This window comes from Gobius niger, assembly GCF_951799975.1.
Source record: "Gobius niger genome assembly, chromosome: 1".
Lineage (NCBI taxonomy): Eukaryota > Metazoa > Chordata > Actinopteri > Gobiiformes > Gobiidae > Gobius > Gobius niger.
The window spans coordinates 49,368,488-49,392,545 of NC_136852.1; the positions used below are offsets into that span (position 1 = coordinate 49,368,488).

Sequence of the window (24,058 nt, forward strand, 5' to 3'; positions counted from 1 at the left end):
TGTAATTGTCCTTAATGTAGATGCCATCTTGACATTTCAACTATGTACAGATTGTGCATATTATCCATTTTTGTTGCTATTGCTGTTGATGTTAGAGCGTATGAACCATCTCGGGCCCCGAGATCTTCAGGGAGGGGTCTCTTGGTGGTTCCCAGAGTCAGGACTGCACACGGTGAGGCTGCGTTTCAGTTTCATGCAGCTAACATCTAGAACAGTCTTCATGAGGATGTAAGACAGGCCTCAACTCTGACAATGTTCAAACCCAGGCTGGAACTGAAAGTATTTTATCTGCACGCTTGCCCTTTACTGTAATTAATTACTTTTTCATGTTGATGTTTGATTGATTTTATCTGCTTTCTTGTAATTTTTTGCAACTGTGAAGCACTTTGAATTGCCTTGTGTATGAATTGTGCTCTACAAATAAACCTGCCTTGCTTCGCCTTGTTTCTTTATTTCTTTGTTGTTTTTCCTTTTTTACATTGTACTGTGAAATGAAACTTGTATTGTATTTACTTGCATTGCATTGTATTTAGGCGCTCATAAGCGTTTTGCTTCAGCCCACTCCTTTTGAGCAGAATGTATGATGCTCAAATACACAAACTTAACTAGTTTGATTAACAGCAAGGAATAGGGCCATTCAAAATATATATTTAATAGCTGATTTCTGTACTGTGCACTTCACAGAGAATCGACAGTGTTGACTTTTTGTTGTATGACAGCAGTTATACAGATTATTATTATATAGATTATTCTCCATGTTCTGCATTAGTGCTCAGCTTTTGGGCTTGTGTGGAACAGCAGTAACAGAATAATTACTGTATGTGGTCAAATAAACCACTTCCAGTTAAAACAAAGGGGCTTTTTTAAAAAGAGGTTTCATGTTTATTGTCACAATTCAAGCTATTATTTAGCATTTTGCTCAGACACGTTTCTGGTAATCCACCCTGAGCATCACCATCTAATTAGCCATACCTCCTTGTCTTCTCCTCCTCACTCTCAATGAAGTGTATCCAGTGTCAGCAGCAGCAGAGTCATGACTCATGGCCGAGCAGCTTGTCAACATAAACGTCTTACTTGGCATGCGGCAATAGGCAGCAACTTAATGCTACCGCTGCTGTTGTCACCATTCCTCAGATGGCGCTCAGCTGTTTATCCGCTGATCACACGCTGTAATATATGGCCTGACCCCCTGGCGCGTTAGACAAACTGAAGACGCTGACACCTCCATGCTATGCGCTGCATAAACTGTCCCCTGCCATTCACGACACGGGGCTCAGGAATAATCCCCACGCGATTGGGAGTTGACATAAACTTTCTGTCAGCGAGAGACGGGAACACATCACTATTTATAGGAAGCAACTGTTTGTCCTGAGATTGCCTTCCGCGTTGTAGATTGAACCCAGTTTGCGGGGTTTGTTTGAAGAGAGCAAGATCGAGCCGAGCGGGAAAGAGTAAACAATAAAGAAAACACAGCACTTAAACGCGTGATCATTACGGAACTACATTAAAACAGCCCACTTTCACTCACAACAACCAATGAACAAAGACGGTATTAGAATCACTGCATAGATGTGTTGTAACCGCGGTTTAAATACTACACAATTATTCAAAATATAAATCGAACTTGCAATTTTGATGATCACAAATAACACATCGCAAGACTGAAGTTACTTGGCTAATATTGTTTGCAAACACCTACCAAATTTAGAACAATATAATGTGCTCTGACACAGACACAATGGAAAAACATGTATTAGTACCTTTGAGGAACATAATGCGCTAGGCAAGGCAAGGCACGTTTATTTATACTGCGCATTTCGTACACAAGGCAACTCAATGTGCCTTAGACATAAGACCCTAATTCTAACCCTAACTTTAAGGGTCTAATATGTCTTATTATTACATCATGTACCTCCAAAGTACTAATACACATTATTCCATTGTGCATAGATACAAGTTATTACAGATTGTTACAAAGCAGATAACGTTGTAATTCAAGTAAAGTACAACATATCAGTGTAGTATAAAATCAAGTGTAACCGAAATGTTTTCTGGGAGAGACTCGCGACCCACTGAAAACGGTTCCATGAGCCACTTTTGAGAACCATTGGTCTATACAACATTCTGAAAATGCATGTCATTCTTGTATAAGTTTTAAAGTGCAGCTTAATTCAGCTTTTCATAAATGTTGCATCTAAAACATGAAATCGAAAATCATGGCTTGCCTAGTCACATGTTTACTATTTGCATCAAATATACTAAAGTTTACACCATCGATCTTTTCCAGCCACACACTGTAAAGGCTCCTTTTCTACTGCTTTGACGCAGCCAGTTTATTAAAATAAGATGCAAAGGCAGGTTTGATGGAAGACTTGGTTTTGCATGGTTACAATGGATTCAAATCTCTGCAGAAGCGCCCAATGAACACTAAGATCGGCTTTTTGTGCTTCAACCAACCAGAAGCTGATCTATTGCAAAACACTCTAGACCAATGGTTCTCAAACTATGGGACGTGTACCTTATATTATCTTTGGGCTTCTTCATGTGGTACATGTGGTCATCAGTTATTCTAGACTTTATTCATCTAGTCAGAAATGGCAGCATTTATGTTTTAGTAATGCACTTAAGTTGGGTGTTTTTCAGTTTTAGACCCAGTTTAGACATAAACTAGTCAATTATAGTTTTATTTTAGACCCTTTTCAGATCTTTAGTCCTGATTTGATCTCGCCTGGAAAGGTCAATTATTTTATGAGATGGTGATTGTATGAGAACCACTGCTCTGTGGCATTTTAAGCCAACTCAATACAATGGAGAAATGTATTGAAGGTCAAGGTCTGAGGACTGCCAAGAATAACTAACCTTTCGTACAATGTGATACAAAGAATAAAATATACTTACAAAAGATATACAGGCGGCCAATAGAAGAATTCTCACTAGTAAGTCTTCGAACTGTTCAAGGACAAGTTCCCATAAAGATTTGCCTGAGGAGCAGAGGGGGCTGGTAAGTGAAAGGCACAAAAACACATGAGACACAATAATGCAGTCGTCTGGTCTTACCTTCTTCTGCAGGTAATTCTGTGCGAACCGGGAAAAAGAGACGGGACAGGAAAGGCACCGGAAAAAGAAAAAAAGAGACATTAGTCTTTGGTCATTTGAAAGGATGGATGTGCGGTCCTCTCTGTTCCTGTTTAGTGAGAATGAACAGGCAGCGAGAGCAAGAAGACGCATTTCAGTCAAATCGATGTTTTGTAATCTTTGTGGAAATCATCTTTAAAAGTCAGTCAGATCTGCAGTTTGTGTGGTTTTCTTATGATGGTGTCAATGAGTTTTCTAAAACCCGCTTTCTAGTATTATGTGCAATGATTTATACTAATATGGCACAGGTTTTTGGGTTGCACTGATTTTGCAGCACAGTAATAGCGTGGGAATAGCATGATAACTAGGAATAACGAGTAAGGCCATGTATTTTAAAGCTCTATATATTATATAATTATAAATAAAATACTAGCCCTGTTTAACGGTATTTTACAGTCTTTTTTCTGGATTAATCATACAGTATTACCACGAAATACTAGAATGACAGGTATGTACTTAGTGCAATTATTTAAATATGATAATTCACTTTAAGTTAGTCACTTTCGTTCTTTCGTTTCGTTCGTTACTGAAAGCAGATACTGAACAAAATATATCTTTAGAGACCAAGTTTTGATGGCTGTTGAAAAGAACTAGTCTTTTATGGAATAAATTAACATTATTGTTCTGTTTTATGGTTTTAGATGACAAATATTTGATAATATAATAATATAATTTTGATATTTAATTTAGGTATTAAGAACCAAGTATTGTTTAAGTACCGGTACCAGGAGAAACCAGTACCCAGCCCCACTATTTCTATTCCCTATGACGGTGCAATTCCTGCTGTAAAGTAAGGTGCTACCAGTCTGTGTTATCTGTCAGGGCTTGGGACCAGAACACAGTGCGATAGCGCTTGCTTAAAACCCCCAATGGTTCCCACAGATTAATAATTAAAACCAGACTCTATCATCTCCTGAAAAGTAAAGGTCCAGTGGAAGTTAAGGTCAAATGCTGTGGTGGTGGGGCAATAGTGCACTGAGTGACCTGCAGGTGTTATTCATATAAAACAGCTGTTTAAGGCCCGGACAGCAGAGATTAGCTCTGGAGCACAGTGTTACTCAGTGATCCTGCTGCCTCTGCGCTCTGTCAAATGCCTTTTTGGTCTCAGAGCAGGCACTGGGGTCGACCTGTTACCGTCCAAGAGTGAATTGGACAGAGCGAGCCAACAAGGGGAGAGTGAGGGGACCGTCTTATCAAAGGAAACGTGTTACAAGCTGTGAAATACGGGTGCAAGGTTTTGTAATGTCCATTGAGAAAATTCTGCCCTTGTGAAAGAGGAGAGGACTTTTTTTTTTTTTTGCCCCAGACGTAAGCACCTGGGTATTGATGTTGAGATCCAGACAGCACATTTGTTGAATATTAAGAGAGCTTTGATTAAATGACAGACATTATTTTTCATCTTCATTGTGTTAACAGAATTTTCTGTCAAATGAAACGCCCATTGTAGGAAATATACTACACATAGGAATTTGACGAGGAGTAGAAGATAGTATCATAACAGAGCCATATTGTCCCATTAATAGCCAAACATTGCTTCCATCTTATCTGTGGATGTATTGACCATTGACATTGACAAGAATCAGCAGTACATTGCAGTCCTGTGCTAGTGTGAGCACCGCTGTCACAATGTTAAACAACACAGTATCTGCCAGGACTGAACATCGTGCTCAAGGTAATGATTAATGTACTTCTGGGCAAAAACGTGGGAACCCTGCAGTGACGTCAGACAGGTGACTGTACAGAGCCAGTCAGAGGCAGCGAGAGAGAGTGACTTTTAGTCCAAATCCACCTCCACAGGCTCACAGCAACAATGACAAGACAGGTTTTACACCCGGCCCCAACCTCTGAAGATGAATTGGATAATGTCATTTTAAATGTCGAGATCAAGGGTGCGTTGCTGCTGTGTCTTGGCAGTTCTTTTATAGCCTATACTTACAGCTGGATTTCAAGTTTAGACTATTTCACGCTTCATTGAGATATATGTTGATGTATTACAGGTTATGAAAACAAAACTCGGGATATTCTTACGCAAACTCTCTGCAACACTGCTTAGACCTGCTGCTCCTCTGGTAAATAACATCTCCAGCCTGTCATTCTCACTTCCCTCTGAACTCTCGCACAGAACACATATTTGAAATTTAAAAAAAAAATGTCGTACCATTGAGGCCCCATTTCTCCTTTTGCCGCTTCACCTCCTCCAGGGAAAGTCCTGTGCTTTCATTGACGCAGAAATAACTGTAAACTTCTTCCACACTCTTCGTGTGTGCGTTCTCCATGGCGAACAGGCAGACGGCTCCTTCCCACACAGCGTTATCCAAAAACAACCTCCGCTGCCTTGCCACAATCGATAACGTGAGGGGGATCAGGAGTTTGCCAAGTGAGGGCTGTGCATTCACTCACTCAACCGGGTATCGATGGCTGCACACCGCGGAGAGAAATGCCTCCTTCTGCCCCCTTCAAGAATTTGATCAAAGAGAAAAGGGCGTCCGGGGTCCGATTATGATGACAATCTCTATTTTATGTCCAAAAATGGAGGGGAAGAGTCTGCGGCTGTGTCCAGAGTGGTGTAGGACCGCATTCACCCGGTGCCGTGGCTTGCCTCACCGTGGCGCAGTAGCTCTCTGTGTCTCCACACGACTCCGGCGGTGTGGTTTATCAAAGCTCGGTGCTCTCCCTCTTCACTGCGCTGCATGTGGACTCACACCATTGGACGAGCTGCGTCAGATAAGTTCAAACCAAACTGTGGAGACGCGGAAAAATACAGGAAGTAAGTCAGGAAGCAGGCTGCGCGGAGGAGGAGGGTGCCGTGGGCCTGGGGAGCTTTAACGCATGTAACGCATTTCATGAATAGGCAATACATGAAGAGTAGCCCTACTGAAGGAGAAGCAATTTTAGTCTGGTAGTTTTCTAATAAATAATAGTACAGAAAAGAAGAAGAAGACAGAACCCAACAACAAAACAAAACAACAACAAAACTTACTGTCTAAAAGAAACCTACTTAAAGCATCACTGTGTAACATTTACACAAGTCTTTAAATTTATTTGGTGAAAAAACATGGCAGGCCCTTTTAACATTTAAAACTAAAACTTGACAATCCTGTGGATATCCATTGATATATGTGTCATATTTTGTTAGAGATCAATTTTGACCATTAATAATTAGTTATGAGTCGTCACAAAACCAAATCAGGACATCCATATTTGTTTGAGCGTAGTCAAACTCAGTTTTGTATATATATATATAGCCTACACAACGTATTTTCAAGACATCTTAAATAGAGGATTAGATATCTCAAATTAGAATAACATTTGGTTGTATATGTATAGAACTGGATATAGGCCTATTACTTACGACTTACGTCGTAATTCAGTTATAAAGATAAATGACTGAATTAGGACAAGTCACAATGACATCACGGATATAGCCTACATAATGAAGTTATAGATATACTAGTGAAAACTGTCTTACATATCCAGAATTTCTATTAGATGTTAAAATGGCATGCCATAATAGGTTCTCTTTTTGATAACCCACTTTGAGACTTTGTTTATGCTTCGAGTTTTACAGCAGCTCAGTTGTGTTTCCACAGCATTTCTTTAACAACCTCAATCTTTATTTTGATATTTGTGAGCATTTTACATTGCCTGTTTGTTTGTTTGTTTGTTTGTTTGTTTGTTTGTATACTTTATTGTCCCCGTAGGGAAATTTGTCCTCTGCATTTAACCCATCCTTCGATGCCGCTGGGGCATCCCGTAAGGATCAGTGGTCGACGGCCGTGCCGCGCCCGGGGACCCATCTCCATGATGTGGAGCCAGGCTGATGGTCAGAATCACCTGGCTGGAGGATTCACCTATTGCACATGTTTTTAGTGGTAGGGGAAACCGGAGTACTGGTAGTCCTGGTGGGAATTGAACCCGGAACCTTATAAATGCCTGATCTATAAATGTATCACCTAATCCATCCTCAAAGTCTGACATATTTCACTTTTTTTTTTTTACTTTATGGGACTGTTGCTGGTTGTTTTCAGCTCTACACCGTTTGTGCTCGGCTAAAATACTGTTACCATAACAACGTCTCGTTAGACAACAGAAATGTTCTGTGGAGATTGCAAACAGGTAATGTAACAACTCCAACATAAAGTATATTGTAAACAAAATAAAATAGGCCCACTTTGTGGATTATAGACAACAATTGTGGTTTAGCATTTCTCCCATAGCCCTTGATTCACACTGATTAGCTGTGTCTGCTCTACAGCTGTTGTGGCTTTTGGGTGAAAGTTACAAATCTCCTAAAAAAAAAGCTCTTAATAACTTTAAAACTGTTTAACATAAACATTTCAAATACACATATTTCAAATGAAATAACAAGCAACTTTGGCTCTCACATTTGTTTCTAAAAATAGTTTGCAACTCAAACGGTCTTGAATAATTCCTATCCGTTTGCCTCATTGCATAATACAACCACTAATAACCAGAACAAACTCCCAACACATGGAGCCACACACCCACATATCTCCCAGATTGTAGGCATCCCATTACAAAAGCCCCATGTCTTATTCTATTACTACCTCATTTACACTTGTCGAGGAGGGCCCCTGTTCTTGCAGAGTATTCGCTCAGCCTCTAAATAAAGCACAAAAGATGATTGAATCATCACAGAGGGCTTGACACAAAGGGGAAAATGCATAGTGGGTTCAGAAATTTTGTTTCTATTTTATTATCTGGCACACTGATACTGAACTCACAAAGACGATTCTTTTCCACTAGAAATGATTCAACAGAGCACAGATTGCAACCCGCCATCAAAAATAGAAAATGTAAATGTTTTGTAGGAAAAAATAAGAAAGCTGTTAGTTGGTGTGAAAAGTTCAAGAAAAGAGTTACTTAAAGGCCCTGTGCCTGTTTTATTACAAACAATGAAAGAGGAAGCGACACAAGCTTTATGTCAGTTGTGGTCCTAACTTTCCATATTAGCAGCGTCCGAATTCGTCACAGGAAGGACTTTATGAGATCATTTCATAACTTGCAGGGCCGCTTTTCCGGATCACTTTCACAGAATTGGTAGAAAACTAGCCTGCAAATTTCTAGAATTGATACGAATAATTAGATGCACAGTGTTGTACCCACAAATGTTTGAGGAAAAAAAAAAAAAAATGTTGTTTGCTAAATAGAAAAAAAATATTATAATAATCACATATAGTGCCCTTAATCAACCTGAACACTAAGACCATCAGGTGTGACTTTGAATTAAATGAACAACAGTAAAAGCTGGTTTTATGGGAGGCCACAAAAGTCAACACCGCCTTTACTGTAGGGGGTCTCTTCTGTTAGATCGCATCATCTGTTGACACATCTCAAGCAGCTCAAAGTACCATTAAGAGCCTAGCATAATAACATAGTGATACTCAAATGGACGAGCTGCCTTTTCACACTGTTCATTCGATCCTTCTGGCTTGAGACTTGCTAATAGCCTGTCAACACTGGGTTAAGTCTATGTGAGGGTGATAGGTCAAATGTACTGATCTACACTTACGTGTGAACAACATTTAAAGTTCAAATATTTAGGTTTGTCACAATGAAAAGGTAGCAATGACGACCATAAGAATATGTTTAAAAGTTAGTTATGTTCAAGTTACATGCAAAAATAGTGATGTTGTGGAAAAGTACAGTGTGTTGATTGTATCATACGTAACTTTAAAGTGATCTCCAAAACAGGGCATGGCACTTTGTCCAAGGTCAAAGTGTCTGTTGCCAGAAATAGTTGACTGCCGGCCTCATCCACTTTGTAACCTGTTATCTTTAAACACTTGGGCTGGAAGTGTATCCTTAAAGATGCGTTAAAACTGAGTGTTTCGTGGTGTTACAGAAAGGTTTAACAACACCTCTAAAAATTATTTGGTAAATGTGTAGGGTACAATGGGACATTCTTTTACTAGTTACTATACTATTTCCGTCTTATTACTGTGTTGTTACAGTGCTGTAAAGTAAATTGCGACACATAAATTGCCATGGGGCATTGGGTGGGACTGAAAACACTTTGATGGGATATTAACATTCTGAACGGTCATTTTAGAAAAACTATTGTTTTTTTTCCCTGAGATCACATTAGTCAACCTGTATCAGCCTGCATTTACAAACAGAGAGAGGGGTGAACTCAAATAGCAGTCATCAATCAATGTATCTAACAGAATCTGCATAGTACAGAGTTTCTCACAGATATCTGCTGAAACAATGGTGACACACGATTTATTAGACATAGTTTTTTACGTAAAAAGGCCACTTATTAGCTATAGTCAATCATTAAACAATGTTTTTTGACCAGTATAGCATCATTTGTATGATGACATGTTTTCCTCGACAGTATTAATGGGAAACACTGTAGTGCTATCGTTACAAACAAATATGTGAGTAATCTATGCGGGTCTAGTGAAGTGTCAGTCCTCATAGCACCAGCCTGTCCTCTCCTCCCTCCTGAATGACTTTGCCGATAGACGTTTGGTTTTGGGCCTTAATGAAGCACTGCTTTTTGCACTCGATCAGTAACTCCAGGTCTTTCCACATCTTCATCTGCTCCATGTTGTGTCCGTGGTTTTCCCGCACCATCTTCTGCTTCTCACGCAATTTCTGTATTTTCAAAGTACAAAACCACAATTTAGTTGTATAATGTATATATCAAACTAACAGTATGTCTTTGGGCTTACCTTTCCAAGAAGCTCCTGCTCAGCAATGTTTTTCATGTACAATTCCCTTCAAAATAAAATCAGACGGATGCAAATTGGGTGTAAGCTTTTTTGCAAACTCCGTTCATATGCAGAGTATACGTTTATAAAATCAAAGTCACATTAGTTCACAAAGCTTTCAGATATTCTCACCAAAACTCCAGGATATTTCAATCCATAAAGTAGTCTTCAGTACTTTACATTTACTACCTATCCAATGACATCTCTGACTACAATACAACTTTAGCTACTCTACCTCTCTCTGCTAAAGTGTTCTTTGTGTTGTTGGTATGGGGTTATCAGACTATCCTGAGGTGTGGCGATGATAAAGACTACAGTCAGGGTCAGTCGTGTATCTGCCTAGTGCCTCTGGAGGGGCAGAAAAGGTGTTGTTGTCCCGGGGCAGATGGCAGGCCTGAGCTCACCTGACCGTCTTCTTCCGCTCCTGCGGGTCTGAAGACACATATGCCTTCATCTCATCGGCCGCTCGCTGAATCTGCATCTCAATGATCTGCAGGCAACAGGCACAGCGGGAGGGAAGGAGGTCATTCACAGCAAAGCAATTTACCATTCAAGTCGCTCCTCAAAATATTTTAGAAAAGGCATCTTTCACTTCAAGTGTAAATCATATAAATATGTAAATGATGTGTCTGATGGTACAGAGGCAAACTAGATTGACCTATCAATATTCTGCTCTGAATTCAAATCCAAAAGCCAGTGCCTTATTTCTATAAATAATATGAGCGACCGCGATGTCGTCACGTCTGGGAATATGAATGTATTAGATAAATAGTTCTATGATGGGCAAAAAACATGGTCACAAACAAAGCTATCTTTCCCTTGCAAACAACAGCAGCGTTCATCAATCCTTCACTGATTTTTACTGGATTGGTTGTTTTCAGATTCTTAAGTTAAGAGTCAGTTTTCCGTATCGATTGCAGTATATTTTCATAATTAATACACCAACGGAAAATCCCAAAGTTTTGAACCTGAACATTTGATTACCTCTTGAACTTGATTTATTGCCACAAGAATCAACAGGTTGACAATTAAAATGTTTACCTGTCTCCATCTCCATTAAATAATATCACCCCATAGAATGTGATGGAACCATCAACATTACTCATATTTCTGCTATGAAATGCACAGTAACTTTAGTAACATCGAAAAATGCATTTAAGGGAACTGGAATTTATTCCAGCCCAAAAACCAAATCAGTTCACCTGGGACTGGCTGTTGAGATAATGATATCTGTTCTCATCTTGAGCCGTCTCCTCCTGCAGCACTTTAACATCCTGTAAAAGTGAAAATAAAAGCTCTCAGCAACACAAAGTCCGCAGGCATACAGTATTTATCATGATAAAACTGTACCTGTTCTAACTTTGAGCAGTTGCTCTCGAGGCCTGCAGCGCAGCGTTCATACTGGGCCTTTTTCTCGTCGTACTCCTGTCTCACCTTCTGCTCACACAAACACATTACAGTATAAACAGTTAAAGTATGACCGGCAAAAGTCCAATTCTTTTTCTCTTTTCTGATGGCACTTAAATGTTTTCATGCAAACTTAAAATGTACTCTAAATGCTAAACAAATAAAAAGTAAAACGATGAAATCTGCGAGGATTCTTGTCATACTTTCTCATCAGCAAAGACTCGCAGCTGAACAAGGCTCATAAACAGTCTGTCTATGTGTTGGTGCTACAGCGCTTCATCAGGAGACATTGCACCATAAGACGGATTCTGGGAACGTGTGTAGGAAAAAGTAATCCTCCTCTTTAGCTCGGCGCAGTGAGGGGCTTTCCCATCGCAAACTTTATTTATGGACCACCTAAATTATTCTTAATGACCTATAAATACATCACAACAGGTTTGCGACTGCAGTAAATCACAGCTCCACTTAATCATGGACTGATAGTTTATGATAAGCCGGCGTTATTAAGTTGTTAAGCCTGTATATGTCCATTTGGTGGGGTCTGTGAAGAATCATGGAACAATACATGCTTTTTATCGCAGACTGCGCTGATACAGCGAAAGATATTGGTGGTGTAGGAAAATAAAATGCCTATAGTTAAATTAGCATTGGACTTTTAGGATATCAGTCATCAGAAAAAGGAATGTTTGTTGTAAAGATACGTACATGGTTTTGCTCTCTCAGTGATCTCAGCTCCTTTATCAGTGGAGACAAAGCTTCCTTCTTCTGTGCGATCGTGTAGTTTAATTTCTTCACCTGTCCAAATGGGGGGAAGTGAATTTCATGAGAATGTGACCACTTTGTCTTTCCCGTGAATGTACTGCATGTGTCAGCCCTGTGATGAACTGCCCTGGCTGTTCAGTCCATGTTAGTGTAGACAAAGGCAGGAGAGAGATCAAAACCAGCCATTTACCATTTCAGACATGTCCTCCAGCGTCCTGCCTTTCTTCTCGTCCAGTTCGCTTTTAATCGCAGAGACTCGCTCCAGCTCTTGTTGAGTGCTGCTGTAGCCAGAGATCCCCCTTTCAGCTTCTAAGGTTTCCTGGAAAAGACCAAACCTTATGTAGGAAAATAAAATTACAATGAACTTGAGACATAGTTCTGCTTTAAATCAAAATTCTAATCTAGGCTAAGTAACTCCTGCCCCGAGAGGTCATAAGCAGCACTGCAGGTGTCGTAGCATGTTACGTTTTTTACTCATTAATTGTCCGTGAGAGTAAATACTACGCTGACAGAAAAGACAACGGTAGAGAGGGATATAGTACATCCAAATACACAATGGAGATAAAAAAAAATTCACTCAAACTTGGCTGTAAATACTGTTTAAGTGGAGCTAGCCCGCAGTTAGCTTTGCCCGTTAGCCTGTTAGCTTCTTCTAGTGATTCCACTAGTGTGTGATAGGGCCTCCGACCCGTAGGCTGCAAAGTTGCAATTGTGGTTTTCTGGCCAGAGACACTAGGGGGAGATGAAAGACCTCCCCAGTCATCCCATTAACACTTGTATTACCCCCAGAGGGAGTACGGAAAGGATTCATTAAGGTAAACAAGTTACTTAGTACTGCTTTAATATTTAATGCGTACATTGTATCTTAACTACAGTATCTTTATAATGTATTTAAGATGTAACTAAAACTATCTGCTTCATCTGAAAGTTCACACTTCACTGTTGTTCCCTGTCTCTCCCTCAGGCTGACGAACAGGAGAAAGAGGGGGAAACGTGACTTGCAATAAGCAGAAAAGACCTGAGGACCAATATGAATTGGGAGATTGTCTCTGGAATCAGACCACAAATCCATTTTTATCATTACATTGGAAAGCCCTAAACTGAAATAGTAATAGCAACAATGCCTGAACTAAAATCATATTCTTTTTCTGCAGTGTTCTGTCCTTATTCCTTTGTCTATGTGTTGATCAGCAATGTCCAGATAGATTGTGCATAAACCTTTTTTTTTTTCAATACAAGCCACAAAATAATTTTACAGCTGAGCCGCTACAGGTAAATGCATCTAAACAGACAGACAGACAATACTTCTTGTGAATCTCTCTCTTCCTGGAATAATCTTGTCTGTATTATTATAATACTGCTAGAGTCAGTATGACGACAAATGCCCACTTTAACAATACTAATCATGTGACAGGCAGAAATAGCAGCTGGTCTCTTCTGCGTCACTCGGCCGATCAGTGCGTCAGGTGCAGGGACTAGAGAGAGGTGTGAAGCCATTTCTAGGAAGCTTTTACCACTGCTCTGCTAATGCATAGCCCGTTTGAATGGACTGGTCAAATGAGACAGACGATCAGAAGAAAGCTTTCCTTCTGAAGTTTTGGGCACAGGATCTGTTAATGTAAAAGCTATAGACGCTGGTGGATTTGTTTGTCAATAGATATATATTAGATATCAATTAGACTATAACCCCAATCATTGCAAAGGATCATACTAACAAAAGGAAAAAAAAGGCAATTTCAATTACATATGATCTATTACACAAAGGAATGTTTTAAGGATGACCAGGTTACCAGTTTCTTTTGGTTGCTCTGGTGTTTTTTGCTGAGAATATCTGCCGTCCGCTGCAGAATTCCAAACTCAGTCTGAAGCTCCGCCATCTCCTTTTGCTTCTTTTTGTATTGTGTTCCTTTGCTGCGCAGCCTCGTCACCAACCTTTGCATCTTCAAAACAAAAAAACATATATATTTAATTCATCTCAAAATACCTATTGTTTCATTACCCAAATAATATGTGATTGTGTTTGGATATGCAAATATCTACGATGTGTAATAGTGGTTGAATCCAGCAAGTGCTTTCATGCATTTTCGTATAATGCACAAAGTTGTTACGCTTTTAAGTACACTTACAAGCACAAGAGAAACACAGCTGGTGTCTGTGCTCTTGTTTGCTTCTTAAAGAGGGGGTATTATGCTTTTTTCAATCACATAGCACCAGTCTATAGCACACTACAATGATGACGAAACCTTCTGTTGGTCTGTAAATGCAGTAAATTAGAATAACTGCCTTGTATAAAATTGCTCTCTCAAAATGGCTGTAGCGAATGTCTTGAAATAGGCCTCTGTCTCTTTAAGAACCTCTGACCCTTTCCGACACGCCCCCTCCACATGCTGTCTGTGGCATCAGTGGGGAGGGGGCTCTGTTGAGGAGCAGTGGTTGGTTACTCGGCTGGTGACGAAAGCTCGGAGGCGTCTCCAGGAGGTGGGGGCGTTCCTGGGAGGACTCAGGCAAACCTATCCCTAAAATGGCTGCCATCAGAGTTTTTACAGATTACTCAAAAATACGTGAATGTGCCAAGGCAACACTTCAGGCATGTTTTTAATGAGGGAATGACATAATAACATGATGTAAAGCTTGAAGCTTCAACTTCACACTTAAACACAATTTATAGGATGAGTACGCTTAGACTTTTTTTTAATTTGACCTTTATTGAGTGAGGAAAGTCACTCTGAGCTTCATTCAGGACCTTCTTGTTATGTGGCGAAAGCGCGAGCCCTCGTGTAAGACATTTACCTGTGAAATACTCGTTTATGAGGTTAAAATGTGTTTGACGCTGTGTGACGATGACATGCAATTGTGAGCAGCTGAGCCTCTATAAAAAGCACAGGGACAAAATGACGTTTAAAGTCTGGTGGTGGGATTACACAGGAAGCCCAGAGACCGTGATCTGAAAGGATCATTCGAGTTAGTCAGGTTCACAGCCAGCGTCAAACTTCAAACAACATTGTGTGGAGGAGTAACTTAAAGTGCATACACTCCTCCCCCCCTCCCCCGGTCTGCTCATTTGGGACACAATGAAGAGCAGCTATAAATTAATACGCACTAGAGAAGCGGCCCAGAAATCTCAGAGTGGGGGCCTGGGAAGCTCTCATTGTGCACGTCAATTCTATTGTGTATTTTGGGAAGTCAAGGGCAGGCACGATTGAGAGGGGAATTAACACAGAAGAGTAGTGCTGCATTGTTATACGGACATGCGGTTCAGTAGGGAGCAACTGTTGGTCAGGAAAACTTGTGCGTACAGTGTGAGAGACAACTGATAAAAACTACAACAATGGACAAAGAAATGTACAAGTTCTCGCTCCAGCATTGATCTTTCTATTGAAGGGTAAATTCTCTGCCTAATGATCTTCAAAGGAATAAACAAGCAAATGTGAAAACCTGATGACCCCATTCCAGGCATGATTCAAAGAATGTTTTTATCCTCAATCGTTCTTGATAATGTTAAAATTCAATTCAAAGCTTAAGTCTAAACACTGGGGTAAACATCCATTCCTTGCTCCACAGACAAACGTATTAGTAGGAAACTGCTGATAACTTTGTGTTTATCAAATAAACGTAAAACTGCAAACACAGTCTGGCTCCTTCTTCAGAGATTAGGCCCTTGCAGGGTCATGACGGTAAATTAACCTCGTCTATTTTGAGATTTGTGAAGCCCTGCTGTGAAGCGACTGTTGCTGATATTGGTAAAATACATTGAAATTATTTAAATTTGTATGAGCCGGAAATTGTGTCCTCAAAGTCTTCTGGGAATAGAGGTACATTGTATAATAATTGTAATAATCAATGTACATTTTGAATTGTAAAATACTGAAGTGATTTTTTTTTAATGAGGATGTTTCAGTGTTAGATCTTACCCGTAGAGGCCTGGCAGCACATGGAGTTATTCCAATTCAGGCTCTATTTTCTTTAGCAAAATCACAAAATGGATTACTTTGAAAATTTAAACATTTGATCTCAAACTACTGTCAATAATAAAGCAGTGAAATACTGTATGTTGTATAGTAGTGCAGAATGGTTCAAAGATCCAAGATCCAAGCTTTAATTGCGATAAATGACTTCTAAATATATCCAGTTTGATGAGCGGTCTGATACAGTGGTCTCGGGTTTCGCGCTGTGACGCGCAGAGGCAGTCATCTCTGAGTGAGAGCCTACAGTTGGTGAGAGGCATGTGGTGGTGACACATAACCAGCAGGATGGAAAATATCTCAGATAAAGTGATCATCTCCTCTTTGGCTCAAGGCCCACAACGACTGAGGAGTTTGATAAGCTGCGTCCACTAAACATTTCCATTTACATTGAAGTGCTGTCTTTGTGCTCATTTATATACGGTCCCAACTCATTCAGTAGTCACACTATAATGTACTTTAAGGGAATAGTTCAAGCATTTAGATTGACATAGTAAAAAGAATAGCACTAGGGAGTAAAGGCTGTTTCACAGGCAGTTTGGACCTTCAGAATGGACTCATTTTAAGATCATCCAGCCGCACAAACATTTCAGACTATAATTATGATGAATCACATGCTTTTCAGGAAATGTCTATCCCCATAGAGACCGGATGGTTTGTTGTTTGCAAACTTTGAATATTGTGCTTTCTAAATAATATTGTCTTTGTGATTCATTAAAATTGCAATTCTGATTATTACAGCAAATCGTAGAGCACATGTAGTGTTGGTATTGCACTGGAGGTTATTTCGGTGATTGAAGCTTAACTATGCTTCTGTGTACTGACTGTTGGATGATTTCTACATCCCTGTCATTTTACATAGTCCAGGTTTACATGCAAAAGTGCTTTCATGGCAAGTTAACATATACAATTGATTTAGATTTTCCATTTTATCTTAATAGGGTCCTCTATTGCGTCAGCTCGGTCCACATCCTGTCTCAGAACATGGAAACCTCTTTGTCTTGATATAAATAACGTCAGAAGGTTTTTACGGCTTGAGCAGAGCGGACAGTGATTACATTAAAGATCAGAGAAAAGTCCATCTTCACGAGCGCGAGCGTCTGATAGCGTTTCTCCTCCTGCGCTTTCTCTGTTGTAACTCTATTTTTAGGCCTGTATGGGAACAAGCGGGAGAGACCTAGCGGGATAAGAAACTTTCGGGGCTGTGAGCTTCTCTGTGTTTGGATAAGAACAGAAATAGCATCTTGTCTTTTCGCGGCTTTGAAAATCTGTTCGCAGGCGAGTTTCTGAAGTTGACTTAGGGGTTGCCTCAATTGTTCAGAAGAATTGACTGGCTATTGAGATAAGCAGAGGTGTTGTTACTTATAGCCACAATAGAAAGAAATACAAGCATTAAAGCAGTACTAAGTAACTCATGCCCCTAGAGGCCATAAGCGCCACTGCAAGTGTCGTAGCATGTTGCGTTTTACTTTACTTTTACTTTTTTTATTACTAGTCCGCGAGAGTAAATACGACGCTGACAGAAAAGGGAGAAAGGGATATTGTACATCCAATTACACAATGGAGATAATCTTTTTCACTCAAACTTGGCTGTTAATACTGTTTAAGTGGCGCTAGCCCGCAGCTACCTTTGCCCGTTAGCGTCTTCTTCCTGATTCCATTAGTGTGTATTGGTGACAAAAACCCGATGGCAGCGAAGTTGCAATTGTGGTTTTCTGGCCAGAGACACAAGGGGGAGATGAAAGACCCCCCCAATCCTCCCATTAACACTTGTATTACCCCCAGAGGGACTACGAAAAGGTTTATTAAGGTAAACAAGTTACTTAGTACTGCTGGGGTTTTATTGGTGAAAAAAAAACCGTTTGTCTTCACAGTGATTGGATTCGTCTTTCCTCAGACCTGGTTAACATCACTAGAAAAATCACACGGCTGAGCAGACACAAGAGCTCCTTTCACTTTTGTGTTCAATCACGACTTTATCTGAAGGCGCAGCGAGTGTCAGTGTGTGAACGCCATCCACTGTTTTCTCGCTTTGGGATGGCTCTGTCTCGGTAAAATGTATGGGTGTGATATACTGTATGATCAACGTCAGGAGGATGTTTGGAAGACGGCGTGAACTGAACAGACCAGAAATAGCATGCGCGACTTACACCATTCATGAATATATTAACACACAGACAGGATACCATTGTGATAGAAAATATTGTACACAGCATATTGGCAATGGGCAATCTAGAGCACATGACTTTATAAAGACTGAAATAACAGCGGATCTGGTACCGGCGACCACATAAGGTGTTCCTGCTGCAGTATTTTGGACGCACCTCTTCTCTATTGACTCGGTCTCCGCCATTGTCACCCCTCTGATTCAGCTCTCTCTCCGTGTTGGACAGCTCCTCACGCGCCTCCTGCAGCTCCTCAGCTTTGGCTTCCTTCTTTCGGATAATTATAGAAGCCTACACATTCACAGCAGGACAGTGTTCAGACACCACAGGTTATGCCCAGCATTTCAGGAGGTTTTTGTGTACTTATACCTGTTGCCGATATAGTGTCAATTTGTCATCCATGGGGTCATTCCTCATCATTCTCTTCTCGATCAGGTGATTTATTTGTGAATCGACGTCTTTAATCTGCAAAAGGAACAATTGTTACAACATCTACAATAATACTGGGGTAATGGGTACTGTTTGCTGGTATGGAAAAAAAGGTTTAGGTATTACTGGTAGCGAAAAGAAAGATTAAATCTGCACATTCAAGTTTTTATGCTGTTTGTCATCAACATTTAAAAGGAAAAAAAGTGAAACACAAGTTGAAAAAAAATGTGAAAAAATGTTGATAAATTTAGGGAAAAAATGGGAAAAATTTGGGGCAAAATATTTTTGGAAAAGAAAATGTGAAAAAAACTTAGGAGAAAAAAAAAAAAACGTTTCTGCCATTTTGAGGTTAAAACGTTTCTTGACTTAACAAATGATACAAATGCAAAAAAAAAAAAAAAATCTGATTGGGTATCGGAAAAAGTACGGTACCCAGCCCTAATTAGGGCTGTCCCCGACCAAAGATTTTCTTGGTCGACCAAAAACTTGCCCTGAGCAGCGATTAGTCGACAAAAAAGGGGCGTGGCATGGCGTGGCAAACTGCACTCATAAGACTGAAACTATTTATACATAGAAGCTACGTGCATTTATGTGTAGAAAGTCACATTAAAGGGACTAGATGCAAGTTGGTAATTTTTATACTCACTACTGCCACCTCAGGTCTTACCGTAACTGCAATCTCTATATTAAGCTCATGCATGACGGCACTTCGGACCGAATTAACATCTTTTTGAGTGCCAGTGCCGGATTTTAGAGGCAGTTGTGGTGAATAGGTCTGACACAGCGGGTCCATGCTGCTGTGGCTGACGTTCTGCTTTCACTTTCATTCTCCCGTATAGAGGCGCTGACAGAGGACAGGCATCAGACTCGCGTATCGGCTATTTCAGAGGAGAACCAGGGTATCTGAGGTTTCAACAACAGTAGAAGTCCTATCGCCATGACACAGAACCCCTGATCTCAGCTGCTTATGCGCATGCAGGAGAGGCGCTCTCCCATCTTCATTTCTCTCCTCGATGTTTTTTTTTTTGCGCAATACATACATACAAACAATTCAAACGTCACTTGTCTGTAAACATCACTGTAAAACTTTGATATATTTGTTTTTATAATGAAATAGCCCAAGGTAAAAGACAGACCTACCACAGGCCTCTTGTGTTGTATAAATTGAGAGCATCTTAATCGTTGCAAAAGTGCGTGCGTGTGTCGACCAACGACAACATCGACCAATTAGTCAACTAAATGACCAAAAGGGGGCAGCCCTAGCCCTAATAGTAATAGAGTTGAATATTTCGATAGTTTTTCTATTGTTACCTTGTCCTCCAGCTCTTGGATATCAGCTTGGCCCATGGCAGGTTCAGACACCACTTTCTCAAGATACTGCACTGTTCGGCGCATGCTGTCAAGCTCTTTGGGTAACTTCTCGAAAACCATGTAGGAGTTGATCTTAATCTCCTCTTCAAGTCTCTTAGTCAGGCCTGAGGGAGGAAAAATGTTCAAATTGTTATTCACACTAAACTAAAACCAACTGTTATTTTTGAGAAGGATTTTCATTGGAGCTGTAAACAGACACAGACAGACAACCATCTCACAGTCATTCACTATGGACAAGGGCCAGTGCTGTTCCATTCATCTAAATTAGTAGCTAGTACTCAACTTACTTTGACTGAACTCATTGGTACTCTTATCAAAGGCACCAAACACAGAATTCTACTCTTATATATCACACATCAGTCCTGTAGAGGGTATGCAGATGATGTCATGGCATGGCAACAGAAGCCAAATGAGTGTCACCGTGTATGACATTTGTTATTCTTCGTTGTTCAGAATGAAAATGATTTAAGTGCATACCCTCTATCTGTATATTTTGTTATTGTTGTCAAAAGCTTTTCGGGTCAGCCGCAATCAAAGTGTCATGACAAAATATATCCAAATACATGACTAATATGTGACCGATACCTATATTGACACGTGTAGTAACTTTCATTGGTGCCAAAATTGGGTTAATTTTGGATCTAACAAATTAGCATTTCACAAAAACCTGTCTATTGGGGAGAAAAGAAAATCTGAGCTGTAATTCATCATGTCAACACAACAGGCTTCTCCGCTTTCATCAGCAAGTTGAGATCTGATGATTTTTACATGAGTGATGCCAATTAAACTTTTTGTGATTTTCTCCTCAAAAATGCTATTTTATTTTTTTCTGTTTTTAAGGGTCAAACCTTGGTAGTCCAGTGTAATATGTGAGCAGTAGGGATGCCAAAATAGGCCAAGTGGTAAAAATGTTACAATTTATACTACATTTTGCAATAAGGCATAATTGAAAATTTTATATATTCATGGGCCATAGCACTGGAATAAGACACATACTGCATGTTTTGATTTTTGCATAATTTCATAATGGTGGCAATTAATGGATATTAAGTGTTTTGTGGCGCATTATCAAAAACAGGCAAACCATGAACACGTTTCTTTTGACTTGAAGATGCGTAGCGTCCGTAACGCTTTATTCATCTCATAATTCAGCAAATTTTTCATGTTAGTGAAAACTTTTCGACACTTTGATTTGGCTGACCCATTTTGTAAATGTACAGTACTGTGATGTTATCGTCGCAATTGTCTTGTAAATCCATCTGATGTCTTTACGATTAGACAAATAGACACCCGCAGATATTCTGATGATAACTTTAATCTTCAACTACATCAAGATTGTCCATCCTGATCCATTTTAGGAACTGCAAATGTGTAAATCTCTTCTCGGGCCAAAGAGCCCCACATCACATGGAAATAAAAGGGGGTAATTTCACATCAGATAAGCTCCATTATTGAACATCAAAGGTGCGTCTTTCAATAGAGCATTTGAGCAGATGAAAGGCTATTAACAGAGAGACTCCCCATCGCTCCGCTCTATCCTTGGACCAGGCGTGTCACTTACTCTCTGGATTGGCATCTGCCGAAGCCTGTCGCAAATCCTTCAACTGCTGCTGCGACCTCTGGAGTCTCTGCTCGGCCTGGAAGAGCTGGGAGAAAAAATATGATGAAAAGATGATATTTATACATGTTTTTGAAGAACTGGGTGATATATAATGTAGTAAATTAATTGAGCATGTGTGGTCCAGGTTATTTAAACTGGAAAGTTAGGAATACATTTGGACAAACTAACAATTTAAAGAAAGTAGTCAACCTAGTTCGCATGACGACTTTTAAAAACGTTGTAAAAACATGGATAAGGTAAAAAATATATATAGTTAGAGATTATTTCAAATGCTCAAGTTGAAGTATTCTTAAACTGGTTTTCACTGTTTTGTTTTTTTCTTCATTCACTATGGGCCCAAGAGAAGAACTGAGAAAATCCAGACTTAGGAGAACTAACAAATCAAAAGATAATAGAAAGGCTCCTCTTTTGACCAGATAAAGAAAAGCCTGACTGTCTGTACATAAAGATAAGATAAGCATCTCTGGTTCTATTTCTGTATGCATTGCACACATATTTACTTTACAACCATTACAGTCTTCACCTTCTTCTTACAAGCTAAACTATTACTGCATTTTTTTCAACAATGCTCTTGACTTCACTCTCCAATAACAAAAGGCCCAAATGTTCAGAAATAATGGTGTTTTCAACATAAACCATAAAACCAAAATAATACTGTGTTACTCATTTGTCAAACACAAACGCCAACAAGTACATGAAAGTGTAATGTAATGTGCTTTGATTATATGTGCTAAAATAAGCTGCATGTACCTGGTTCTTCTGTTCTTGTTTCTGATGGGCCAGTGCCTCCTCTCTCTCCTTCTCCACTCTGAGCTGTCTGGCCTGCTCCAGCATCCTCTGATGATTGGACACTGACTCCACCTAGTGGTGATAACATAAATAACAACAACATCCTGTGGACATTTGAAACAGTGGAATCATCTCACAGCAGACTCAAATTTCCCATTTTCACAAGGGCTTAGTCCAAAGACCTATCACATCAGCGCCTCATTACACAGCATGGTTAGCGCCTTAAAGCTTGAGTGGTCAAATAAAGAAGGTGGGAACAAATGTACAAGATCATGTTTTGATTCCGAGGGCACCATTACAACTTTGTAAATCCCAAACACTTTTAGGCATCACAAGAAGCAGAGGCCTCATACCCTCTTCCTCAGCCTCTCCACAAGTTTGATCAGCTGGTCTTTCTCCTCCTCCATTGCACTGATGTCCTGTGAGAAGAAAATAAAAATAGAGAGGTTATGATTACAGTATGGCGCCAGCAATAACATAAAGGTTTGCATTGGGGGTCAGCTCTTAAGAAGAGAAAAATACATTTAAGCATTTATATATTCTCTTTGTGACTTTGCAGCACCTAATGAAAGCTGCTACTGTCATTTAAGAATAAATACAATAGTCTGATTTTTTTTTACCCTTCTTATTTCTGCTGTGGAAAACCCAGATGTTCTCAGCTGCTCACACTCCTTGTGATAGGTTTTAAAGCCTTCCACCAGTTCTTCATACTGTAAAGAGATACAACTTCAGCATCTGTTGGTTTTATTAAAAACGTACAAATCAAAACATTCAACTTCCTAACAAACCTGATGGTAGGTCTCACTGATCACATCGTCCTGCAAGAACTCAGCTGGTATTTCCAGTTTAACAAGATACCGGGCCAAATATGCACGTTTCTTCAGCTCAGGCACCTTCTGCAGAAGCCAAAAGAGGATGGGGTGGACCACAGGTTTACTGCCAGTAACTAAGCCCTGCCTGAATCTGCTCCTGCAATAAATCAGAAGCAAGGTAAAATTAGTCATCAAAGTAAAACTTTTTATGGGTAGATTGAATACTTACACATCAGACTGGTCTCCAGGTGGTGGTTTGTACTTGAACATTCCCAGGAGAGCACACATCCTTTTCGTGGTCTGTTCGGGCATTTCTTCACGGATGTCTATCGCGTGCTGAAAGTAAAATACCAAAAATACAACAACCTACTCAAATACAGTGTTATCAAAAAATGGCGCAGAGTTGCGAGAATTACAGAAAACAAAACAGTTTACCTTTGGGTCAATTTCAGCTAAAACATCGTTTAAAATCTGCAGCAGTTGCATAGGCTCAAGGGAGTCAAATGTGATGAGATTCAAGTTTTTCTTGAATGGGTTTCTGTTTAGCTGATCAACAATAAACTTGAGTTGTTCACTCATTTTGCTGCGATGTTCGGTGTCCTCCTCTAACGCTGCGTCCAAAACGACTAACGTTAACCGTTACTAGCTCAACAAGCCCTCGTCCCGACCTCAGTTTATCGTGTATTGGATTAAAAATACCAAACTTGATTTAGAAAAGCTCAAATGAAGTATATTCCGTTACATTTATCGATGAAAAAGCATACGTTATAGGGCGCTGTTGAGTTTTCAGCTAACAGAGCTAACAGAGCTTACAAAGCTAACGCTAGCCAGAGACGAAGCTGAAGTTGTTCCCATGGAAACCGAG

At 39.9% G+C, this 24,058-nt stretch overlaps 2 protein-coding genes across 3 annotated transcripts in view; both read right to left on the reverse strand.

Annotated features, from left to right (window-relative positions):
* Positions 1–5,870, reverse strand: part of LOC306971040 (sarcoplasmic/endoplasmic reticulum calcium ATPase 2-like) — a 43,130-nt gene extending 37,260 nt beyond the window's left edge. For both annotated transcript variants that reach the window (XR_013793429.1, XM_079567167.1), the window contains exons 1-3: positions 5,294–5,870; positions 3,058–3,075; positions 2,899–2,981 (exon numbers count right to left, since the gene is read on the reverse strand). Coding sequence is in view for 1 of the 2 variants with exons in the window: in XM_079567167.1 (XP_079423293.1) it covers positions 2,899–2,981; positions 3,058–3,075; positions 5,294–5,411 (219 nt within the window). In the remaining variant the exon portion in view is untranslated. The remainder of the gene's footprint in view (positions 1–2,898; positions 2,982–3,057; positions 3,076–5,293) is intronic.
* A 3,159-nt stretch (positions 5,871–9,029) lies between these two features.
* On the reverse strand, positions 9,030–24,002 carry ift81 (intraflagellar transport 81 homolog). Its single transcript, XM_079571055.1, has 18 exons — positions 23,629–24,002; positions 23,423–23,529; positions 23,170–23,350; positions 23,002–23,091; positions 22,735–22,800; positions 22,343–22,453; positions 21,533–21,617; positions 19,912–20,075; positions 18,541–18,636; positions 18,331–18,462; positions 13,835–13,984; positions 12,235–12,363; positions 11,988–12,077; positions 11,226–11,312; positions 11,078–11,149; positions 10,280–10,365; positions 9,837–9,882; positions 9,030–9,759 (listed from the first exon to the last, which is right to left on the reverse strand). The coding sequence occupies exons 1-18, from the start codon at positions 23,770–23,772 to the stop codon at positions 9,577–9,579; spliced, it is 2,019 nt and encodes a 672-aa protein (XP_079427181.1). The 5' UTR covers positions 23,773–24,002; the 3' UTR covers positions 9,030–9,576.
* Between the last annotated feature and the right edge of the window lie 56 nt (positions 24,003–24,058).

Excerpts from the sequence above, each read along its gene's own strand:
- ift81 (XM_079571055.1), bottom strand. The coding sequence starts at position 23,772 with ATGAGTGAACAACTCAAGTTTATTGTTGATCAGCTAAACAGAAACCCA. Across the intron at positions 13,985-18,330 it reads ACCGAGTCAATAGAGAAGAG|ATGCAAAGGTTGGTGACGAG; the intron begins GTGCGTCCAAAA and ends TTTGTTTTGAAG. Across the intron at positions 9,883-10,279 it reads GAGCGGAAGAAGACGGTCAG|GGAATTGTACATGAAAAACA; the intron begins GTGAGCTCAGGC and ends TTTATTTTGAAG.